General features: G+C 36.1%; 1 protein-coding gene across 1 annotated transcript in view; it reads left to right on the top strand.

Annotated features, from left to right (window-relative positions):
- LOC150094187 (pre-mRNA-processing factor 17) overlaps nucleotides 1-24,013 on the top strand; it is a 181,293-nt gene that overhangs the window by 27,897 nt on the left and 129,383 nt on the right. Inside the window, exon 3 of the mRNA XM_090412418.1 lies at nucleotides 1,514-1,643. Within this exon, the coding sequence (XP_090268544.1) occupies nucleotides 1,514-1,643 (130 nt within the window). The remainder of the gene's footprint in view (nucleotides 1-1,513; nucleotides 1,644-24,013) is intronic.

Below are 24,013 nucleotides of genomic sequence, written 5' to 3'. Positions count from 1 at the left end.
CTGCAGGTTACAGTCCTTTGGGAAAATATTGAAAGGATGATCTCCAGAGAGCAGAGGTTGATGGAATGAAAGAAGATAAGAAATGCTGAAAATTTGAGGAATGGTTGTAGTGGTAGCCAGTTGACTGAAGTGAAATAGCTTTCATGAAAATATCTATAGAACATTCATAATTCAGAAACAGAAATCTATGAGAAAGTGATTGAAGTGATTCTTTGGAGGAGGGAATCATTAACTAGATTTCCTTCTGGATAGTGTAAAGCATTTTTAGGGTAGTTTTTGGTGCATTCACTTTAAATGTGGAAATAGTAATCTAAGGCAAGGCAGATTTGGGATTTATAATGTTCAGAGTTGAAATAATGTCTTAAACAAAAAAGCTTACAGTTTTTTGGAGGTAGAGAAGGCTATGAATGTCATTTGTTTATGGTATTTGCTTTGGGTAGTATTGAAGTGACATGGTTTTTGTCATCATATCAAGTATATTGAGTTGAAAGTATATCAAGAAGGTCTCATCAGTGTTTAAGCATTGATTATGCATAATCATATAGCTTGGAATATTTGTGCACTGCAAGGCTTGTCAAATGAAAAGAATGGAGTATGTTGTCATTAGCGAAACTGTAGATATGATTTGAGATCAGTGAGAGGAAGTTAATGAAAAGGAAAAAGGAGGGTTGGTGATACAGTGCTTTTGGAATACTCTCTAGCAGTGGTGGGAAAATCTGAAATAAAGAAGCTATCTTCCATGAGAGTTGGTAGGTAGGTCTTTTTGCCATACCAATCAAATGCTATTGAAATGTCAAGAGCTACCACCTGAGTTTCATCAAATCTTTTCATAGTCCTCTCTGATGATGTTGGCAACAGATCCACTGTGTATAGAGAGTGTCAGAATCTCTGTTGGTAATCATAAGATTAATTAGCTGGCTTATAGATGGTGAAAAGTTATTTGGTGATGCCTTTCTTATTTTTTTTTTCTTAGCAAATTCAGATGAGGACAGTGTGATAAGTGCTTGATAGGTAGCTTTTATCTCTTTTCTTTGGAATGGATTTAATATAGGCTTCTTTCCATGCTGTAAGAATGCCAGCTGAGTATGATTATTATCCGAGAAATCCATAGAGCCAAGGGCCCATCAAGAGAGGCCATACTTCATCCACACCAGCTGTAATACCTTCTCTTAAACTCACCACTTCAACGAGGAAACTATTTCATTCAGTCAATTGCCTTGTGAGAGAAAAATCTAGCTCTTATCCCTATCTTATCATTGGATTTTCATGTATCATTTATGATTTCTCTGTTACTGATAAAATTCTAGTTTTACAAATTCTCATTTACATATCAAGAAAATTAACTGATTGGAATTAATGATGACTATCGATTCATAATAGTTTTTTCTTAAAATATTAATAAATAATACTAATAATAAATAAACTTATGAAACTTTAAATTTCTCAATTTTTTTTTTTAAGAATTCAATAATTTTAACATTCCTTTAAAAAGTATTATTTATTTTGCTTGTAGGTAGGCCCACAGAATCCCTTCAAAACACAGCAGCAGCGAGCAGAGAAAAACACACTTGCTGGATTTGTTGAACCTGCTCATATTAATGACTTTCACTTTGAGTCTCAGCGTAGGACATTTGCAAGTTTTGGTAAATTAGTAAAATTAGTATTCATAACTAATATGTCTCAAATGTTATTTGGACATCATAAAAATCAACAGAAGCATTTATTCAAAAAATTTATACTAATTGACCAGTTTTTGTCATTAACGATAGTCTATAGTTTGGAGTTTTCCATCAGTTAATAAGCTGGTATTTTTCAGAGCATTTGTAAAGAATTGTATTAGCTGTATCCTGATGTATATACCAGTTCATTGCATACATAGTTTGTGTGAAATTTTTTTTACTTGAGAAACTTACCCTTATTTATGATGTCTTCACTTTGAGTCCAAAACTAGTACAGGCATATTTATCCAGAAATGGACATGCTTGTGCATACACTATCTACCAATAATTGTCTAGACATACCCCTGTTATTTGAAGTTATGTCACCTTCCAGGTTTGTTAATAACATAAAAACATAAAAACAGATAGTAGGAAACAGTATTTCATTGTAGCAGTTGAATACAGATGGTATGACAACGTGATGTGAACTCAGCAACTTTGAGAGAGGTGTCATTGTGGGCTGTCACATTGGTGGCATGTCCATACATGCCATTCAACTGGAGCATCCAAAATCAATGGATGGTGATGTGGTCAACAAATGGAGATGTTCTGACTTCACTGGTTCAGTAGAACACCCAGGGCAGCCGCTGAAAATGACTGACAGGAACAGGAGGGTGTTAAAATAGATGGCATGCAAAAACTGGCTACAATCAGCACAGACCATCCATGATGAGTTCCAGAGCACCATTAACACTATGGTGAGCACTAATACTGTATGAAAAGAACTCCATTTACTGGAATACACTCACCAATATTCACGAGTTGCCTTAGCATGGACTACTTAGAAAACATAGGCCCTGCCCAAGTGTTTATATATTCACTTTCTATTAGTCCATTTTGATAATGTTTCAGCCTGACAGCTGTTTCAAACTGGTTGGTTCTCCTCTGAGACCAGGCAGAAACCTTAAGAGAGCAAAACTCATGTTCAGTATTAAGGAACTCGAAGTGTCAGAGAGGTGTATTTTTCATAAGTGAACTTTCAGTCAGTGCATAAAAGTATTTACTAAAATAAAGAACCAAAAGGCTTTGAATATAGAAAGCGAATATATAGATGTTTGGGCAGCGCCTGTGTTTTTCTAAATAGTCTGTGCTAAGGCAACTTGTGAATGCCTGTAAGCTCTCTGGCCAACTTATTTTTACAAAACTTTCAAGAAGCCTTTTGGCTCTTTATTTTAGTAAATACGTTTATGCTGCGACCGAGAGTTTGCTTATGAAATATACAGCTCTCCGACATTTCGAGTTTCTTATTACTGAACGAATGTTTTTGCTCTGTTAAAGTTTCTGCCTGGTCTCTGAGGAGAACAAACAGTTGGAAACAGATGTCAGGCCAGTGAAACCTTATCAAAATGGACTAATAGTAAATGAATATATAGTTGCTTGGACGGAGCCTATGTTTCTAAGTAGTCCACACTAAGGCAATTCATGAATGTTGGTGAGTGTATTCCCATAAGCTCTCTGGTCAACTTATTTTTACGAAACTTTTATTATTTCTACATTTGGCTTTGAAATAATGCTGGATCTAATATTCACTTTACTTATATCATTTATATAAATTGATATAAGTAAAGTAAATCATCTGAACTGAAGCCTTTTGGCTCATTATTTTAATAAAAAAAAAATCCATTTACTGGGTTTACATGGAAGAGCAGCAGCACACAAACCGAACATCACAACAATGAACAAGGCGGCTTGTCTAGCCTGGTGCAAAGAGTGTGTGAGCTAGACAATTGACCAATAGAAACCAGTACTCTGCAGCATTGAATCAAGGTTCACTTGTTTCCAGTCTGATGGCAGGGTGTGGAGGCAGCCTGGTGAATGCTTGTTACCACAGTAAAGTTTGGTGGAGGAGTTATGGTGTGGGATGCATTCAGTTAGTTTGGAGTGGGAACACTGGTCATTGTCCATGGTTCCGTGAAGGCAGCTCATCATCAAATTCCTCATATGTACCCTCAAGGGTAAACAGGATATGATAGTCTACATGAACAACTTGTATCATTACTAACTTCCTATCTACAATTTTCCTCCAAATCAATCTGTTACCTGTCAAGACTCCAACATTATCGAATCTTATATTTCTATCTTCTAAGGCACATTTTACTGTATCAATCCACCTATATCTTGTCTTCCTATGGGTCTTTTTCCTGCCAACCTGGTAAAGAAAACTTGTTTTGCTAATCTTTCCTTTCCCATTATGTTTAAGTGACCAATCCTGAGATTAGCTCTGCTAACACATTCCCGGATGCTAAGAGTGTCAAGTTCTTTCATAATATCCTCGTTCTTAATGTGATATTGCCACTGATGCTATCTAATTTCTCAAGTATACCTGCATAAATCTCACCAGGAACACTCAGTACAGAAATACCTCTGTAATTCTCATATTCAGTTTTACTTCCCTTTTTATATATGGGTACTATGAGAGCTCTCCTCCAATCATCTGGAATTCGTCTCTCTGTCCAGGCCTTCTGAATTATGCAGTGCAGCCACTGTAATACTTTTATACTTCCATACCTGAGCATTTCTGGTTTGAATATCATCTACTCCTGCTGCCTTTCCACATTTCAGGCTTTTGATGGCTTTTTCTACTCCAAGTATAGATATGTATTCCTGATTGCATGCCTGTTGAGCATTTTTTTACTATTGTGCTGTCATTGATTGTTTTGTTTAGCAATTTTTCGAAGTAATTATTCCATACATCAAGGATATCTTTTTCTCAAGTTTTCATTACCTTTATCATCTCTTTTACAGCACTCATTCCTCCATTTCTGAGCTTTTCAATAGCCTCAATGTTTTGCTACCTTCTTGATATTTATTTTCTATGTTCTTACCAAAGTCTTCCCATGACTTTTGTTTAGCTCTCTTACATTTGTCTCTCTATTCTCTAAGAGCACAAACTGACTTATTTGCCAGGAACTTTTGATATGCTTTCTTCTTTTCCTCCACTGCCTCTTTAACTTCCTGTGTCCACCATGGAGTTCTGATTTTTCTATCCTTGCAGACAACCTCACCACATGCCTCTCTGGCTGAATCAATCAATGTTTTCTTCACAATTTGTTACTGAATCTCCAAGGTTTGGTTCCTGTTCTCAAACTCTTTAATTTTTTGAATAATGTTTGTGTATTTTAGTCTACAGTTCACAGTTTACTACTCAACTTTTTTTCGCTTTAAAACTTTCTTACACATGTTCTTCTTTTCAATATGAAATTCTATTTTATCCTGCTCAAGATTGTAAAAAGTCATCTCAGTACTTTGATATTCTGGATAATCAGGTGTTACCTACACTGCAGAGTTTTTATGGAACGGACCCATGTTACTATCAAGATGACAATGCCCTATGCCAGAAAGCTGCAGCTGTTTTGGAATTTTATGAAGAGATGAATGTTAGACGACTTCCCTGGCCTGTGCAGATTCCTGACCTCAATCCCCATCAAACATCTGTTGGACGAATTGAACAGCAATTGAGGTCCAGAGCACGTCCTCGATCTGTCACTGAACTCAGTGCTGCTTTGACGGAGACAAATTCCATTATAACTGGCACACATTGATAGAAAGCTTCCCTCAAAGGGTGCAGGAGGTGATCAAAGCCAATGCTGGACATACCCGATATTAGGGTTCGCCTGCTAGTATCAATTGTAAATTGCTAAAGTGTGGGGCAATTATTGGTAAATAGTGTATTTAACAGTAAACAGCTAATGGAATATTTTATTTTCAGCAACATTTTTGATAAGTGTTATGGTCACCTTCTCTGTCAGTAGGGAAGGTTTATCAAGCACAGAATTAAGTAGCAAGTTAAATTCACTGATGGTAATTGAATTTCATCACCTGGTGTGAGATTGTTGCCCCACTTATTGGAGGAGGCCTGAAATTCCATGCTTGGTTTTCAGATTGGTAAAAAGTAAATAAATAAACAAAAAAAAATCACGATTTAATAAAAATAGAAATAATCCTTAGCCCACAATACTAATATACTGTAGGTTTGCAGTTTTTTGCGGGTGAGAGAGTCATATAAAAAAGTACACTTGAAGTTGCCAGTGATTTACCATTACATTTCATGAAATAAACCTTTCTCAGTAATAGTTAGAAAAGTTTTTTCATAAATACAATAATAAATAGCTCTAGTCAAATTTCTCTTTTCCATAGGATTACATACCATGTTTCATTCTATACACAAATTGATTTCCTTTCTTTATTCTCTTAATAGAATAATCTTGATATCATTTTGTATTCTGTGTCTCATGCAGAAGTTTCCTCTCCTGTCAAGTGTCATCTCCATCCAGGAGGTTGACTAATATGGATCTCTACATGAGATCCAATACACTAATGAGATAAGATGGTGATGATCTAATCTCTTACAGTTTGCAGTCAGTATCCTGTGTCTGTATGGGGCCAGTTTTCTGTTTTGAAGGACACAAAACCCGAGTTTCTGGGAGAAAATCCCTGCACTTCCATATGAGACCAGCTAATTCTCTGAAAAAGCACAACTTAGCTAACTCATTTTTCAGTGAGTTAGCTGGGATTCAAACCCAGGTCTTTCCAACCAGATGGCTCCATTGAAGCTAAATGAGCAATGGAGGCACATGCAGAAGTTTATAAAGCATTCAGAATGTTCAGTCTCTTCGGGCAGATTGAAAGAATAGCAAGCATTCACATAAAAGCGCATAGGATTATTCATTATCTAATAGATTGGACTTGCCGCCACTAATTCTGTCTGTTCACAGAACCTTTGGAACAATGTAAAAGTTCTCCATAGAAGTCGATTCTTACAAGAAAGATGAATCTCTTCCTTATTTCAAAAAAAAAAAACTACACCAAAAAATATTAATATTTTGCTATTTGTGGGAAATGATTTGTTAAACTCACTTTTTTCTTTTTTAATTGTTGTAGAGTTATATTATCCTTTTGTATTCTAGCTTAAGTCTATTGATTATCATGGTAGATATCATCTGTGCTTGTCTATAACTTCATATCAGATCATATTTATATGAACTTCTTCTTCCATTCTCTGCTTGTAAACCTTTTCTTCCCATTTTTTGGCATAGCAAGTGGCCATGAGACTTGGCTAAAAATAAAATATTCCATACTTGTCTGTTACATAGTATTGCTTATAATTATTATTATTATTCAGTCCTCCATGGAGTTAAAAGACTCATCGCAGGAGGCCCTTCCTAGGAAACACAAAGTCTGTCATACCACTCTTTGAACACATTGACTGTTCTTGCTCTCACCACTATCAGGCAATGCATTCCACAGTTCAACCACCCTCCATGCAAAGAAACCACTCCTCACCCTCTTGCTCACAGCTTCCTTTCGCAACTTCCAGCGATGTCTCTTGTTATCACTCCTTCCTGATGTTCAACTAAGGGAAAGAACTCCCCAGTGTCAACCCTGTAACCACCTCTTAAAGTTTAAAAGTCTCAATCATATCACCTCTCCTTCTCTCTCTACCAAACTATGTAGTCGACATTCCCTTAGCCGATTCTCATAACTAACATTGTACAGTCCTGAAACCATCTTTGTTATCTGCCTCTGTACCCTTTCCATAGTTACTTTATCCCATTCATATTCTGGGGACCAAATTTGAGAACAATAGTCTAAGTGTGGGCTGATCAGGGTCTTATAAAATGGAATGATAACTCTTTTGTCTCTGCAGGTCAGCGTCCTTCTCAGTATTGCAGCAATCCTCTGTGTTACCTTTACCACCTTTGCAATACTACTACTATGTTCACTGGGCATCTGCAGATGTCGTATGGTCACTCCGATGCTCGGTGATGTTCCACACCAGGCCTCGCCATGTAGTCCTGTTGTTTGCTTTTCTGGCGGCTTCAACTCTCTGAAGGTCAGTCACGCCACACACACATCCATCCATCTCAATGGTGGTCTACCCCTGCCTCTTTTTCCAGGAACTTTACCTTCTATTACTGTTCTGAGAAGTCCTCCTTCCATCCTTTCTATGTGTCCAAAATATTTTAACTTTCTTCTGTCAATATCCTTAAGGAGCCTTAAAGTTCTGCTGATCTTTTCTAACACCCATTCATTTGTACACCTTTCAGTACATGATATCCTCAACAGCCATCTGTAACACCACATCTAAAAAGCAGATATCCATTTTTTATCTGACTTCTTTAGGTTCCAAGTCTCGCATCCATAAGTCGCTGTTGGAAAAACAACTGCATCCAAAATCCTCAACTTTGTTCCCATGGAGATAGATCCATCCTTCCAGATTTTAGACATGTCTCTGACTGTTCTTTTAGCCATTCCTAACCTTTTTCTGACATCTTCTGAACAGCAATTCTTCACATTAATAATGGATCCCAGGTACTCAAACTTGCTGACTTCCTCAATTCTTTCTCCATTAAGATATACTTGTTTCTCAAGAGCTTCTCTGTTTCTTTTTCCTTTGAGAACCATGATCTTTGTCTTGCTAGGATTGAGTTGGTCCTCTGTTATTGTTGATCTTGTTAACTTTGTCAAGAATTAGTTCTAGTTCTTCCATGTCGTTACAAAGGAGTACTGTATCATCAGCATACCTCAGATTACTGATCAATCTACCTCCTACCTAATTCTTGTCCTGAGCTCATCCAGTGCTTCACACACATGATGTCCTCTGCATATATACTAAACAAGTGAGGAGAAAGTAAACATCCTTGCCTAACTCCTTTTCCAACTTGAAGCCAGTCAGTCAATCCAACACCTTCCTTATACAAGTTGGCTATCAACCTAATAGTATGTTGAGGAAAACCCATTCTTTTCATTACTTCCCACAGTTTCACATGCTCAACACAGTCAAAAGCTTTAGAGTTGTTGTCTAAGAAACACATTACCAGAGGGAGTCTGAATTCTTTATATTTTTCTATGATCTGTCTAAGGCAAAGGATCTGATCTCTGGTTCCCTTACCTTTCCTAAAACCTGTTTGTTCCTCGGGCATCTCTGCCTCAACTTTGGCCTCAATCCTATTTACCACGATCTTTAATAAAATTTTGCTTGCATGAGATATCAAACTAATAGTTCTATAATTCTTGCATGCCTTCATAGCATCTTTCTTATGTAGTGGTACGAAAACTGACTTCTTCCAGTCTCTAGGCCACGATCCTGTCTCCCATATCCTTGTAATCAATCTATGAAACACTCTTATACCTCCATCCCCTGTGGCCTTAATTAACTCTGCTGGGATTTCATCTGCATCTGGGGCTTTATTGCTGTTAAGCTGCTTAACTGCTCCTTCAACTTCATGCCTAAGTGGAGGAGGTTCCAAATCAAAATTTCTTTGGTGGGAGGCTCCACATTTTCTTTATCCACTCTGCTGTACAGTTCCTCACAATATTCTTTACATCTGTTTTTGATTTCCAACTCTTCTGTTAGTAATGATCCATTCCTGTCTTTGATGACATTCAATTTAGGCTTAAACTTGTGCTGTAAGTCACGAACTAAATAAAACATCCTTTTATAATTATGCCTTCTCATCTGGAACTTTATTTCTTCACATTTATTAGTATAGAACTTTTCCATGTCCTGCTTGATGACTCTTCTGACTTCTCTATGTAATCTCTTGTATTTTTCGGTCGCTGTGTCTCTTTGTTTTTCTAACCGCCTTCTTTTGATTAGTTCCTATGTTGAATCTGATATCCACGGGTCTCTTGGTTTTCTTATTGGGCTGAGATACTTCTTTGCTGTATCCCCTATGATCACCTTGACTCCTTCCCAAAGCATTTCTGGTGAGTTTTCCTCATTGGTCTCCAAAAAATCATTCAACCGAGTTGATGTTTCTTCTGTGAATCCACTAGGAATTACTCTAACATCCAATCTAGTTGGATGTGCCTGACCTGGAAGTTTTCAGAGTCTTAATCTTACTTTGGCTCTTACTAGCTGATGGTCTGCACCACAATCTGCTCCAGGACAAGTATGCACATCAGAGATGCTTGTTTCCACCACTGGAGAGTCAGGATGCAATCAATCTGGTGCCTTGACCTATCAATGTTAGATGTCCAAGTATAGGTCCATCATGGATGTTTCTGGAAGCAGGTATTGGTAATAACTAATCTGTTAACACTGGCAAATTCTAGCAGTCTTTCACCACGGGTGTTACGTTCACCCAGACCAAACATGCCACACTCCGGCCTGACTCTCATACTCTTTCCCACTTTTGCATTTAAGTCCCCTAAGATGTACAGTATGTCTCTCCTTGGTAGACAGTCCAAAACAGTTTGTAAGTTTTCGTAGAATTCCTCACTCTCTTCTTCAGGCCTATCCGTGTGTGGGGGTGCATAAACTACCACAATTGCTACATTGGTAGGCTGAGCTTTAAGTCTAATAGAGAGTATCCTATCATTAATGGGATTATAACCAAGAAGGCTTCTTGCCTGAGCTGTCTTCAGTATCACAGCTATCCCATGATGTTTTGAGTCACCACCTGAGTAAATAACTAGCTTACCATCCTGTCTTTTGAAGTGACCTTCTCCATTCCATCTGGTCTCTGTAATTCTCAAGATGTCAATTTTTATACCTATCCATTGACATCTTGGATGTCAATGGATAGGTATAAAATTGACCCCCATCTGTAAACCCCAGACATTCCATGTGCCTATGTAAAATTCCTTTCTAAGATTAATCTTATACCTTCTGTGTTGCTCATTCACAGTATCACTGACTTTTGATGGAGACTGTAATATACTTCTTGAACAGGATCCTCTGCCTAAAGCCCTGAACACGGCTCTAATTATTCTGCATGACAGCCAGTGCAGCATGAGATGCATTATAAGGCACAACCATATTAGCATTTTGGAGTGAAGTCACTGCAAGAAGAAAGTGGTAGGGTTGCAGAGGCCCTTCCACATAAGATGAAAAGCAAAATAGGAAAGATTCGCCCCTAGCCCTCGAATACTCTAATAGCATTGGGGGGAAGGAGCAAGAAGGAAAGAAAAAAAGGGGAGAGACCAGTCTACAGATAATATAACAGATTTTTTTTACATGAAGTAAGGCATAATCCAACATCAGGTACCTCAGGTTTGCCATGCCCTTACTCACTAAAGTGAACCCTTGAGAACATTTTTGCAAAGGGCTCACTAAAGTAAGCCCTTTGCAATATGTCCCCTGAATTTCAGGTTTCTATTAGTCATCAACCCCAGATCTCTTGTCTCCCCTACTTCCTCCAGTATGACTCCTCCAATAGAGTATGAAGTGTCCCAAATCTCAAGACCTTACATTTTGCTGCATTAAACTGACACCACCATTCATTTGCCCATCTGTCTAGTTTATTGAAATCCTTTTGCAAGGCTACCACATCTGCACTATTACTAATAATCTTTCCCAGCTTCACATCATCTGCAAACAACTGAATATCCCCCTGCAATCTACTGACAATGTTAGGAACTTTTCTATCAATTTGTTTTCCAATGCTAAGGTTATCACTTAGATGCTAGCATTAGCAGACGAAGAATATTAGTAGCTATGATTTGCTCCCACTTGCACATATACATTAGAAAGGCATCCCAAAGGGAAGACCCTGGTTTAGAGTCAGAAATGAATAAACAGTTTGAATCCCAGATTGCTTAAAAAATGAATGTCAGTTGATATATATTTAAAGTTTAATGAATCATTAAAAATCACTTGGAACAATCTGCATGATTGGCCAAAGAGATAATGTTTTTGTATCCAGCCTGCAATATTAGTTAATCTTGGGCATTAATAATTTTTTATCACCTGAAGTTATACCACTACCTTGATTACTGGAGATGTGAAGAGGTTTGAAAAATGTATGGCTTAATTCAGAGTTTTTGGATTACCTGACTCTTAGTACGCTCCTGGTATCAGTATACAATAGGTTTATAACCTCTTGTGAGTTGGAGTCATACAAAAGAGAAAAAAAAAGTACTTTATTTCATGTATTCAGATTGTCTTTTTCTCTCTATTTCACATTGTTCACTATTAAAACTAATGAATCAGTTTAACATAAGACCAAAAAAGGTCAGTAAATGAAATATATAAAAGTAAATAAAATTATATACAATGCTACTCTATGCAATTAGAACAGAAACATTTTCTCTTGTGTAGTTGTAAGCTTTAATCATTATGCAATATTGTCTAAACACAATGAATATCTTGCACACTGATATATATTTTCCCCTCTACTCTCTCTCTCTCTCCCTCCCTCCCCATGGCATATTCTTGCCAGGTTTTTTTTATTTTTTTATAGCTCCTGGTTGCTGTTACTTTGTATAAATAAATATGACAGACACTATTTTTGAGCATAATCTTTTGACATCAGGTGAGTGAATAAAAATGGAGATGATACACCATTTTAGTTATGTTCATCTTGCCTTCATTTATTATGCCATCTTTTTTTTTTTTTTCTCACTTTCCTACTTGAATCAGTAACCTTCTATCACTTTTTTTTTTTTTTGCAACAATGCTAGCCAGCTAGTCAGTTCTTGGAAGAACATAGGTATAACACCAACTGACACATTGAGTGTGCCTTACCATTTTATTATTCTCATATGGATTAAGGTATTACCTTATTCCATATGAAAATAATAAAATGGTTATTCCATTATTGAAGTTAATTTAGCATTAATAAAACATATGGAATAAGATATTACCATACCTTTTTCCATATGCTTTTATGGTCTGGGGAGTTGAGAAGTTCCACTTTATTTATGAGCTGCTTGAATGCTATTTTTGCTGTCCAATGCAATATAGAAGTTTATTAAATACAGTTGTAATTTTACAAACCATTAGGAAAAAGAAAACCAGGACGTCCTCTTAAGAGATTCAACGATGACTTCTAAGGCCGGAACAGGCCACTCTAGGCCTTAAATCCTTGACAGACATGATGATGATTATGTAATTTTAATATAATTTATCATTATTATCAAATTCCTGACATGTACCTTCAGGGGGGTGTAGAGGATATCATAATAGTACTACATGAAAAAGTTACATCATTACTAACTTCCTATCAACAATTTTCCTCCAAGTTAATCTGTTGTCTGTCAAGATTCAAATATTATCAGATATTATATTTCTGTCTTCTAAGTCACTTTATTGTATCAATCCGCCTAGATCATGGTCTTCCTCTGGGTCCTTTTCCTGCCATCATCGCAAAGAACACTTTTCTAACCTTTCCACATTTTTAATATGACACTGCCACTGATGCCATATTCACACCCTTAATCGTTCTCAGAACTCTCATATAGGAGGTTGCTAGTCTTTGATCAAATGTTTTATTTCTAACCCATCTCTCAGATCCATGAGTAAAAAAAAAAAGATTTGAAAACTGTCTTGTATGCAACTAGTTTAGTGTTTTCACTAATTTCACTCTTATTCCATATATATGTATTAATTTGATTTTCTACCATATCAGCTCCACTAATTCTCAAACATGTAGAAAGGTTTATGTTCATTATACATGTTGTTTATTTTTGACGGCATATATATCAGAACACGGAATTATAAGTAAATAATTATTTATTGACTTATTGCTGATATTTCGCTGGTGTTATAACCAGCATCTTCAGAGCACAAAAACACAGTTTGTCATAGTATGCAAGACTACAATAACATGAATTTGTTGTTGTAATCAAACTGTGTTTTTGTGTTCTGAAGATGCTGGTTATAACACCAGGAAATATCAGCAATAAGTCAATAAATAATTATTTACTTATAATTCTGTGTTCTGATATATACCGTCAAAATTAAACAACATCTGCTAATTCTGTTGCCAGGAAATATCAGCAATAAGTCAATAAATAATTATTTACTTATAATTCTGTGTTCTGATATATACCATCAAAATTAAACAACATCTGCTAATTCTGTTGTCTATTTCCATATTTAATTTGCCATCTTCACTAAAAAATGTGCCTGAATAGCTGAAATGTTTTACTTGTCCTGTAGGTTCATAATTCAAGATACAGTTCCTGTTTTCATTGTCTTTGTCTTTTTATTGCTGATTTTCATACCAGGTTTATTATAATAATTATTCAGTATATTCAGGGAATCCTGCAGACTTGTGTTGTAGTTTTATTTAGAAGTGTAACATCATCTGCATAAAGTGAAGAGCTGAGATATCAGATTTAATACCACTTCATAATGTGATCCATATAGATGATGAATAACAGTGGCGATAATGTGCACCCTTGTCTCACACTTGATTTAACATCAAATCATCTTCCTGTACTTCCTTCATTTTTAACTGCTGACTTACAACCCAAATATAGACTAAGTACTGTAGCATTTTTGACAGCTTTTCTCTTGACACCTTGTCATATTGCCTTTTCTAGATCTACAATACTTAATTACAGATCCTTGTTATATTCCTGTGATTTTTCAACTATTTGTCTTAAAGTGAAAATCTGATCCTGACAACCTCTGTTTGAATTGAATCCAGCCTGTTCTTCTCCAAGCTTCCCTTCCATTTCTTAGCTGTTTCTTAAGAATAACTTGTATAAATCCTACCAGGAATACACAGTAGGGAATTCTCACTTTTGTAGGGAATTCTCCTTTATAATTCTCACTTTTAGTTTTATTTCTTTTTTTTTACAGATTGGTACTCTGCGGGCTCTACTCCAGTCATCCAGAATTTGAACCTTTGACCTGGCTTTCTGAATTATGTAGTATAGCCACAGTAAAACTTTTATATCTCCTTAATGGTCAGCATATCCACTCTCCAGTCAAAAGGCTGCCGGTTCATATCCTGCCATGGGCATGGATCGTCTGTGAAGGTGGTGGTTGTAGGCAGTAGATGGCGTTGGTGTAGTTGCGGTTCGTTGTAGTTGGTGGATTGAGTGGTGGAGACAGAGCGCTGTAGAGTAAGTGCCCTCTCTCGATGAGTCTATTGACTCCCTGGAGATGTCATAATAATAATAATAATAATAATAACTGAGCATTTCTGATCAAATATCATCTACTCTAGTTGTTTTTCCACATTTCAGGTTTTTGATGGCTTTTTTCTACTTCAAGTATTGATATATATTCCTAATTGCATTCCTCTTCAGAATTTCTACCGCCAGGCTCTCACTGCTTGTTTAATTTAGCAATATTTTTTCAATAGCCTGTTATTTATTTTCTATGTTCTTACCAAAGTCTTCCCATGACTGTTGTTTAACCAGGAACTTTCAATAGGCTTTCTTCTTTTCATTTACTGGCTCTTTAAAACTTTTTCTTTTAAAACTTTTGTTACACACTTTTCTTTTCAATATGAAATTCAGTTTTACCCTGTTCAGAACTAAATTCCAATTTCAAATTCTCTGAATATTGTTGTGTCCTGAACCACTGGGGAAATGTTGCTATCAACAATAGCATAGTCAATGAATTATACTTTTCTTATTTCTTGCTTCTCTCCATGTGAGTTTGTGCATATTTTTATGTTAAAGCATGGTATATTAGTAATAACTAGTCCATGTCCTGAACAGAAATCCAGCAGGTACTTATCATTATGATTGGTTTTGCACCTTTCTCCTAATTTTCCAAAAATTGTTATTCCTTGGGCCCCTTCATGGAGTTCTAAGATTCTTCATGGTAGACCCAAACTGTCAACACAATATCTATCATACCTCTTCTTGAAATCATTAATAGATAAAGCATTCTCAGCTGACTCAGGCAACTCATGCCATTCATTCACCGCACTCCAAGCAAAAAATCTGGCCCTCACACTCTTGCTAACCACACTTTTACCCAACTGTCTTATGTAAAAAATAAATTTAAAAATACAAAAAAGAATATATAAATTGATAAAAATGAAAAAAAATTTCGCCTACCCATGGTACAAATATACTATAGGTTTGCTAATAACCTTTTGTTGGTGGGAACTGCATAAATAAATAAATAAACCTTCCTCATTCTGTCCATGCTAGCAAAGTGCTGAAACATATCCTATAAAATTCTTTAAGTAACTTAAATGTTTCTATCATATTCACCCTTTTTTTTGCCTATCAACCAAGTTCTGCAATCCACAAACCCTCAATCTATCCTCATACAGAGCATTCCACTTAGATACTCTCCACCACTTTCTTATCCCCAAGACACCCAGTTGACTCCACCTGAGCACAGTAATCCAGATGTGGTCATATCAAAGCTTTATAAAGAGGAATAATAACTCCCTTATCTCTTTTTGTTAGTATGTTTTTCACTAACCAAGTAATCCTGTGAGTTTCCCTGGCATAGCAGTATGCTTTCTACACTTCACCTCTGCATCTACTACCTGCAAGTCCCTGGCTTCTTCAATTTCCTGGAGTACAGTTTCCTCAGTATTATTACACAGCTTGTAATCCTTGTATCCCAAAATGCATAACTTAATCCACATTAAATTGACATCTGTGTTTTGGCCATACTATCAGCCTGTTTAAATCATTCTGCAAGCTCTCTACATCAATTTAACTATTAGCCTACTCAACTTTGCATCATCAGCAAACAACTGTCTTCCTTCAAATTATTTCCTACATCATTTATGTACAAATTAAACAGCAGTGGTCCAAACACAGAACACTAGTCACCTGCCTTCTCCTGGATTTTGCTCCTCCATATACTATTTTTGGTATCCACAGTCACTCTTTTATCCATATCACCAGTTTCCTATACATCCCTGTTTGTTGCGTTTTGTGTAACACAGTTCAATGTAGTATCCTGCCAAATGCCTTTGCAAAAACCAGTAGTATCAAGGTGTTGCCATTCCCTTTATCCAACTCGGTTGTCATTGTATTATAAAAAGTTAGTAGATTACTAAGGCATGACTGACCCTTCACAAGGCCATGCTGCCCTTCATAGTGTATCATATTCTCCTCATAAAGTATTAAGCCACTTCTGAATTCTCTTTTTGACCAACTTTTCGAATATCTGATTGGTCAGATACTGATTGGTCTATAATTTGCTACCACAGGCTTAAATCCTTTATGGAAAGGAAATTTACTCTACCCCCCCCCCCCTTTCCACTCTCTTGGGACTTTGGAAAAGCTGAGACTTAAAATATTTCTACATTTCTGGTAATCATTTCTTACTTTTGTTTTGATCTCCAATAGGCTAACTTTTCTGTATTTATTGTGTCGACTGCCTTCTCTAATGCCTCAAAAAATTCTATCACTTTTTTTTTTATCACCTTATTAGAACCTTCTATGGTATCATAGCCACAAATAAGTCTCATTGTCCAGTTCCCCATTATAATATTTGCCCACATTACTCTGCTTGATACTGCTTGCCATTCAAGAAGATTATCCTCATATTTAGTGTTGAATCCCATTTCTACTACTTCTTTCCCCCATTGTTACCGAAAGATCTTGCCTGTTTTTGTCTTCTTTGTTTCAGTAGCAGCCTATTTTGTTGATCTGGTACTTATCCAGTTCATTCTTCTGCTAGTTCTGTTTTCTTTTTCATTGATGCAGAGAACAGCATGTCCAATTTATCCAGTTCTTATCCAATTCATTCTTCTGCTAGTTCTGCTTCTTTGTCATTAATACAGGGAAAAGCATGTCCAATTTGCCACAGTATTTTGCCCAAGTAATAGCTCAGTCAAGCCAGATAAAGAAGTTACACAATTACTACACACAAAACACATAGCATTAGTAATAGTTAGATTTTTAGTAATGATAATTCTACATGTATGATGATGACCTACTCTGAGTTGGATTGACTGCTTTGCTCTGATTCCTTTACTGTGTGCACAATGATAGTGTAATTATAATCTTAGCTTTGTTTATCATTAGTTTATATTTCTTGCTTTGTTTTTTCTATATGCATTTCCAGAATTAGTCAGAAGATGTTGAAGCGAAGGTCCTTATGTATATATACACACACACACCAAAAAATTCCTCCGGTAACTTGTATATGTTTGTTCTCTCTTCCCCTCTCCCCATCTAAACTTTGTAATCCACAAATCTTTAGTGAAAAGACTCCACAGAGGATCCAGAAGCATCACTTGCTTCTGGATCTTCTCCACCACTTCCTCATCACCAACTGACCAACCCTCAGCAGAGTAAACTAGATATGGTTGTATAAGTGAGGGATAATAACTTCCTTATCTGTGTTTGTCACTTCCTCATCAACAACTAACCAAATCTATGCAGAGTAAACTAGATATGGTTTACTCTGCATAGATTTGGTCAGTCATTAGTAAACTAGATATAATAACTTCCTTATCTGTGCTTGTCACTATTTCCCTAGGCCCCAAAGTTCTAGATACATCTTTTTTTTTTTTAAGTTCATAATCTTATACTTTTCCACGTTAAATTGGCAACCATTGTACTTTGTTCACACTGTACTTTAGATCATCCTGCATGATATAAATACACAGGGTGTTCCAGTTCACCTTTATTGACTACTTCTCTCTCTCTCCCTAATTCAGCATCATCAACATATTTGCCTTCAAATCATTCTGAGTACCATTAATGTAGAAATTAAAGCAGAGGTCCAAATTCCTGGTGTCATCAGATGAGCAGATAATCAGGTGTGCCAAAGTCCCTTTGGCACACCTAATTACCTGATTGATATACAAATTGATTAACACTCATTTTTGTTTAATGGAAGAAAACTAAGGCAGAATATCACCTTAATTCAACTTTTATTTATTAAGATGATATTCTGCATATTAGAGACACTAAGGTATCTTCATAGCTACAAAGATAAAAATGTGCATATGTTAACCAGGCACAGTCAAAGGAAAGCAAACAAAGATTGTGACAAAATGGCATCTCCCTACGGTCCTAATTGGGATCTTCTATTGGACCTAGTAAGGAGATCTTCATTGTTGGACTGACAGTTTGATGATAATAGTCTCTAAGGGAGCTATACTTATTTACATTAGAAGAATGTTGTAGAACTGTGAGATTTCAAAACAGTCTCCTAGATTTAAATCTACATTAGTAAAGAGGTTTTTTGCTACTGAATCTGACAGTGAATCTGTGACACAGCTGGCACACCTAGAGCAGCTGTAGTAGATATTGGACATATTTTGTGTATTCATGGAGATGGATATTGGCAGGTTCTTCCAGATCAAAATATGTCAATTTGCTAGGAGCTTGTAAACAGAAAATAATTTAAGTGATACAAAGAATCTTATGATGAGCAAATAAGGCTTGAAAGAAGTTTGAAGATTTTATCATCTAAGAAAATGTAAAGTTATTTCCTAAGATACTCTGGATTGTTATAGGATACCAGTGAATTTTTTAGCTTTTTTTTTTTTCAGAGGTGAGGAAGGGATAAGTTTGAGGAAGATTGTGGAGTTTTGTTGATTTTGTTCAGGGTGAAGCTGTTGGCTAAATTGTCACAAATGTGATTGATTTCACAGGTGAGGCTAATATGGTTTGAACAGATGATTCTTCCCCTATTTGCAAAAGATTTAATGTCACACATACTGTTGACATTTTTTTATAAATGATATTTTTACCTTCTGGTGTGGATAGGCTTCCTTCATCAGAGAAGGATATATTGGACAGATGAGTAACTGGAATGTCAGGGAAGGATAGTCAATTATTTTATTTTTCAATTGTAAAAACAGATGCAAGGATGTTGGCTGTTAGGATCTACTAAAAATGTTTTTAATATATCCATTCTCTGGATTTGTTGTCAAATGGAGAATATCTTGTCAAATATAGCTTATCTGTATTATGAATTTAAGTGGAGTGGAGCAAAAAATTGGTGTGGGAGGCTGAGGGATGAAGACCATAGTAGTGTTTTTGGTCTGTTTGTAGGATTTGTCATGCTAGGTAAAATAATCAGTGTGTGCTATAAAAGTAAATAAGGCACAATATCAGGATAGAGTAGCAAGTGTAACAACAAAATAACACGTGTAATCAACTCCATATTTAAACCTAACCTATTTCAAAAACAAACTAGATTAAAAATATACAATACTTTAGCCCTTCAGCTATATAACTGAGAGAAGACCTCCACATAGCCTTTAAAGGAATAAGGGGAACTGATCATGGCTTCTGACCTAATGTCCAATCCTCACCTTCTCGTGGTGTACCCTGTTGGGTATCTACCTGGATACTGAACGAACGAGGATGGGCTGGTAATTTGGGATTTAGCCAACCAAATTGTATTCTTATTGGCTAAAATTTTACCAAAATAAAAAATGATGGTACAGCATGATGATTTTTCCAACAGCGACTTATGGATGTGAGACTTGGAACCTAAAGAAGTCAGATAAGAAATGGATATCAGCTTTTGAGATGTGGTGTCACAGAAGGCTGTTGAGGATATCATATACTGAAAGGCGTACAAATGAATGGGTGTTAGAAAAGATAAGTAGAACTTTAAGGCTCCTTAAGGATATTGACAGAAGAAAGTTAAAATATTTTGGACACATAGACAGGATGGAAGGAGGACTTCTCAGAACAGTAATAGAAGGTAAAGTTCCCAGAAAAAGAAAGGGTTGTTTTTGCCAGGGAACCAGGGGAAACAGTGAAAAGTCAGCTACTGGAACAAATCCTAAAACCCAATACAACATCACCACAGTTCAAGATCAGTACTATCAACATAAGAAGCCTGAATGACAAAGAAATGGAGCTAGCTGAAGAATTGGATAAGTACCAGATCGACATAATAGGGGTGACTGAAACAAAAAAAAGGCAAAAACTAGTGAGATCTTTCTGCACAATAAGTGCGAAATGTTATATTCAGGCAATGACAATCAAGGAAAGGAAGTTGTAGCGATAGTATTCAATACTAAATACGAGGCTAATCTTCTTGAATGGCAGGCAGTCTCAAGTAGAGTGATGTGGGCAGATATGAGAATGGGGAACTGCACAATGAGACTTATTTGTGCTTGTGGTCTCACAGAAGGTTCTACTAAGGTAGAAGTGGAGGAATTTTTTGATGCCTTAGAAAAAGCAACTGACCCAATGAAAAAGGAAAAGATGGTCCTTGTTGGGGATCTAAATAGCAGAGTAGGAAATGAATGTCAGAATACAAAAATATTGTGGGAAAATTTGGAGAAAAGAGCAAAGCTAATAATAATGGCAAATACCTGTTGGATTTCTGCTCAGGACATGGACTGGTTATTCTTAACACAATGTTCCAACATAAAAATGTGCACAAATTCACATGGAGAGAAGAGGTAAGGAATAAGAAAAGTCCCATTGACAATGTTATTATTGATAGTGATGGTTTCTCCCTGGTGCAGGACACTAGAATACAAAGGATTTGAAATTGGAAGTGATCACTATTTAGTCTTGAGCAGGATAAAATTGAACTTCATATTGAAAAGAAGAACATCTAAGAAAGTTTTAAAGCGAATAAAAGTTGAGCAGCTCTCAGATGTTAACTGTAGACTAAAATACACAAACATGATTGAAGAAAAAATGAAAGAGTTTGAGAACAGGAACCAAACGTTGGAGATTCAGTGGCAAGCCCTGAAGAAAACACTGATTGATTCAGCCAGAGAGGCTTATGGTGAGGTTGTCTGTAAGGATGGAAAAATCAGAACTCCACGATGGACAAGGAAGTGAATACGAGGCAGTTAAAGAGACAGTGAAAGAAAAGAAGAAAGCATATCAAAAGTTCCTGGCAAATAAGTCAGCTTGTGCTCTTAGAGAATACAGAGACAAATGTAAGAAAGCTGAACATTGTGTAAAACTAGCTAAACAAAAGTCATGGGAGGACTTTGGTAAGAACATTGAAAATAAATATTAAGAAGTTGGTAAGATATTCTGGAGCTTGTTGAAGACGCTAAGAAATGAAGGAAAGAGTGCTGTAAAAGGAGATGATAAAGGTGACATGAAAACAGAAAAAAAGATATCCTTGAAGTATGGAGTAATTAATTCGAAAAATTGCTAAATGAAACAAGTAGTGATGACAGCACAGTGGTAAAAAATACTGACCAGGCAATCACAGTGAGGAATACATATCCATACTTGTAGTAGAAAAAGCCATCAAAAGCCTGAAATGTGGAAAGGCACAGGATTAGATGATATTTGACCTGAAATGCTCGAGTATGGAGGTATAAAAGTCTTACAGTGGCTGCACTGCATAGTTCAGAAGAAATGGACAGATGGACTAATTCCAGATGATTGGAGTAGAGCTCTCATAGTACCCATATATAAAAAGGGAAATAAAACTGAATATGAGAATTACAGAGGTATTTCTGTACTGAGTGTTCCTGGTAAGATTTATACCACTATACTTGAGAAATGGTTGAGAAGGAGTGTGGAAGAGAAGCTTGGTGAAGATCAAGCTGGATTCAGGCCAAATAGAGGCTGTCAGGATCAGATCTTCACTTTAAGACAAATAGTCGAGAAAGCATGGGAATATAACAAAGATCTGTATTTAAGTTTTGTCGATTTGGAAAAGGCATATGACAAGGTGCCAAGAGAGAAGCTATTCAATACGCTGCAGTTATATGTTGTCAATGGGGCATTATATCAAGCAATACTTAGTCTTTATTTGAGTTGTAAGTCAGCAGTTAAATTGATGTAAGTATAGGAAGATGGTTTAATGTTAAATCTGGTGTCAGACAAGGATGTACATTATCTCTTCTGTTATTCATTATCTATATGGATCACATTATGGAAGAAAGTGATATTAAACCTGATATCAAAATTGGAGATGTTAATGTCAATTTTTTGCTTTATGGAGATGATGTTATACTTTATACGTCTAAATAAATCCGCTACAAGTCTGCAAGATTCCCTGATTGAAGTGAATAACTGTTGTAATAGATATGGTATGAAGGTCAGCAATAACAAGACAAAGACAATGAAATAGAAGCATTGAAAATATCAACTGCATTGTGAATGGAGAAACTATACAACAAGTAAAACATTTCAGCTACTTAGGTGATTTTTTGGTGAAGATGGTAAATTAAATATGGAAATAGACAACAGAATCTACAACGGTGGTATGGTAGGAAGTCAATTGAATAAATTTATATGGAATAAGAGAGAAATTAGCTAAAACACTAAATTAGCTGTATGCAAGACAGTATTCAAGCCAATTTTAACATAGATCTCGGTCAGAAGTAAAACACTTGATCAAAGACTAGAAACTGCATATATGAGAGTCCTGAGAAAGATTAGGGGCATGAACAGATGGCGTCAATGGCAAATTATATTAAAAATGAGGATATTAGGAAAGAACTTGACATTGTCAGCATCCAGGAATGTGTTAGAAGAGCTAATCTCAGGGATGGTCACTTAAATAGAATGTGTGAGGAAAGATTGGCAAAACAAGTGTTCTCTGCCAGGTTGACAGGAAAAAGACCCAGAGGAAGACCAAGATATAGATGGATTGATACAGTATAAAATGCCTTAGAAGATAGATAGAAATATAAGATCTGATAATGTGGTGTCTTGACAGGTAACAGACTGATTTGGAGGAAAATTGTAGATATTAAGTTAGTAATGATTTAATTTTTCATGTAGTACTATCATATCCTGTACACTCCTTGAGGGTTTATATCAGGAATTTGATGATGATGAATGGCCTACCAGTCTTTTGTATGAAAGTGAAATCTGGACAATAAAACAAAAGACAAAGATTAATAATTGCTGAAATGAAATTTATGAGGAAACATGCAAAGTATAATTTTTTTGATCACAAAAGAAATGAAGAAATTATAAAAGAATTAAACCAGGAATCAGTAATAGAAAATAAAATAAAATAAACATTAATGGATGGAATACGTTGAAAGAATGAAAACCGAAACAAGTACTAAATTACCAACCATTAGATTTCATGAGATTCAATGATGACTTCTAAGGCCGTAAGGCCACTCTGGGGTTTAAATCCTTTAAAAGCTTGATGTTGATGATGATCAGGATAGAGTCTGAATTAATTCTAAGATTTCTTTAGCTATATTGAAACTGACTATAATGTCATTATCTTTGAGGATGATGTTTGGCAAGCAAGATTTGAAGTGCACAGAATTTTTAATATGGGATGTGTGGCTAGTAATGAGAGATGACAGAAAGAGAGAGCTGGGTCCAAGTATTTAGCCAGTTATATGTACAGAAACTACTATCAGCTTGATCTCAATGGGATGCTTTTGTATATTTTTGGCCTTTGATAAATGCAGAGAGAGCAGAAATCTAGGATTATAATCTTAAGTTATCTATTATTCCATATTTGGGTAGGATTGTAGTCAGTTGAATGTGGCATGCAGATTGATCTGTGAGTACAGTCAAATTTTTTCAATCATATTCATAGCGAGTGTCCGCGCGGTTAGCCTATTGGCTGTGCACTTCGCAACCATATGTCTGGAGAAGGAGTGTCCTAGGTTCGATTCCCATCAGTGACGTGAGGAGCTGAAGGATCTTCCTCAGCCATAGCCAAGTTAGCCGGTCTTGGGTATGGACAGTAGGGTTTTCCCCCAGTT

This window comes from Typopeltis vanoorti, chromosome 22 (assembly GCF_054136105.1).
Source record: "Typopeltis vanoorti isolate ZY-2024b chromosome 22, IOZ_Tvanoo_1.0, whole genome shotgun sequence".
Classification (NCBI taxonomy): Eukaryota; Metazoa; Arthropoda; class Arachnida; order Uropygi; family Thelyphonidae; genus Typopeltis; species Typopeltis vanoorti.
The sequence above is the reverse complement of the archived record's forward strand: the minus strand, read 5'-3'. Positions and strand labels throughout refer to the sequence as shown.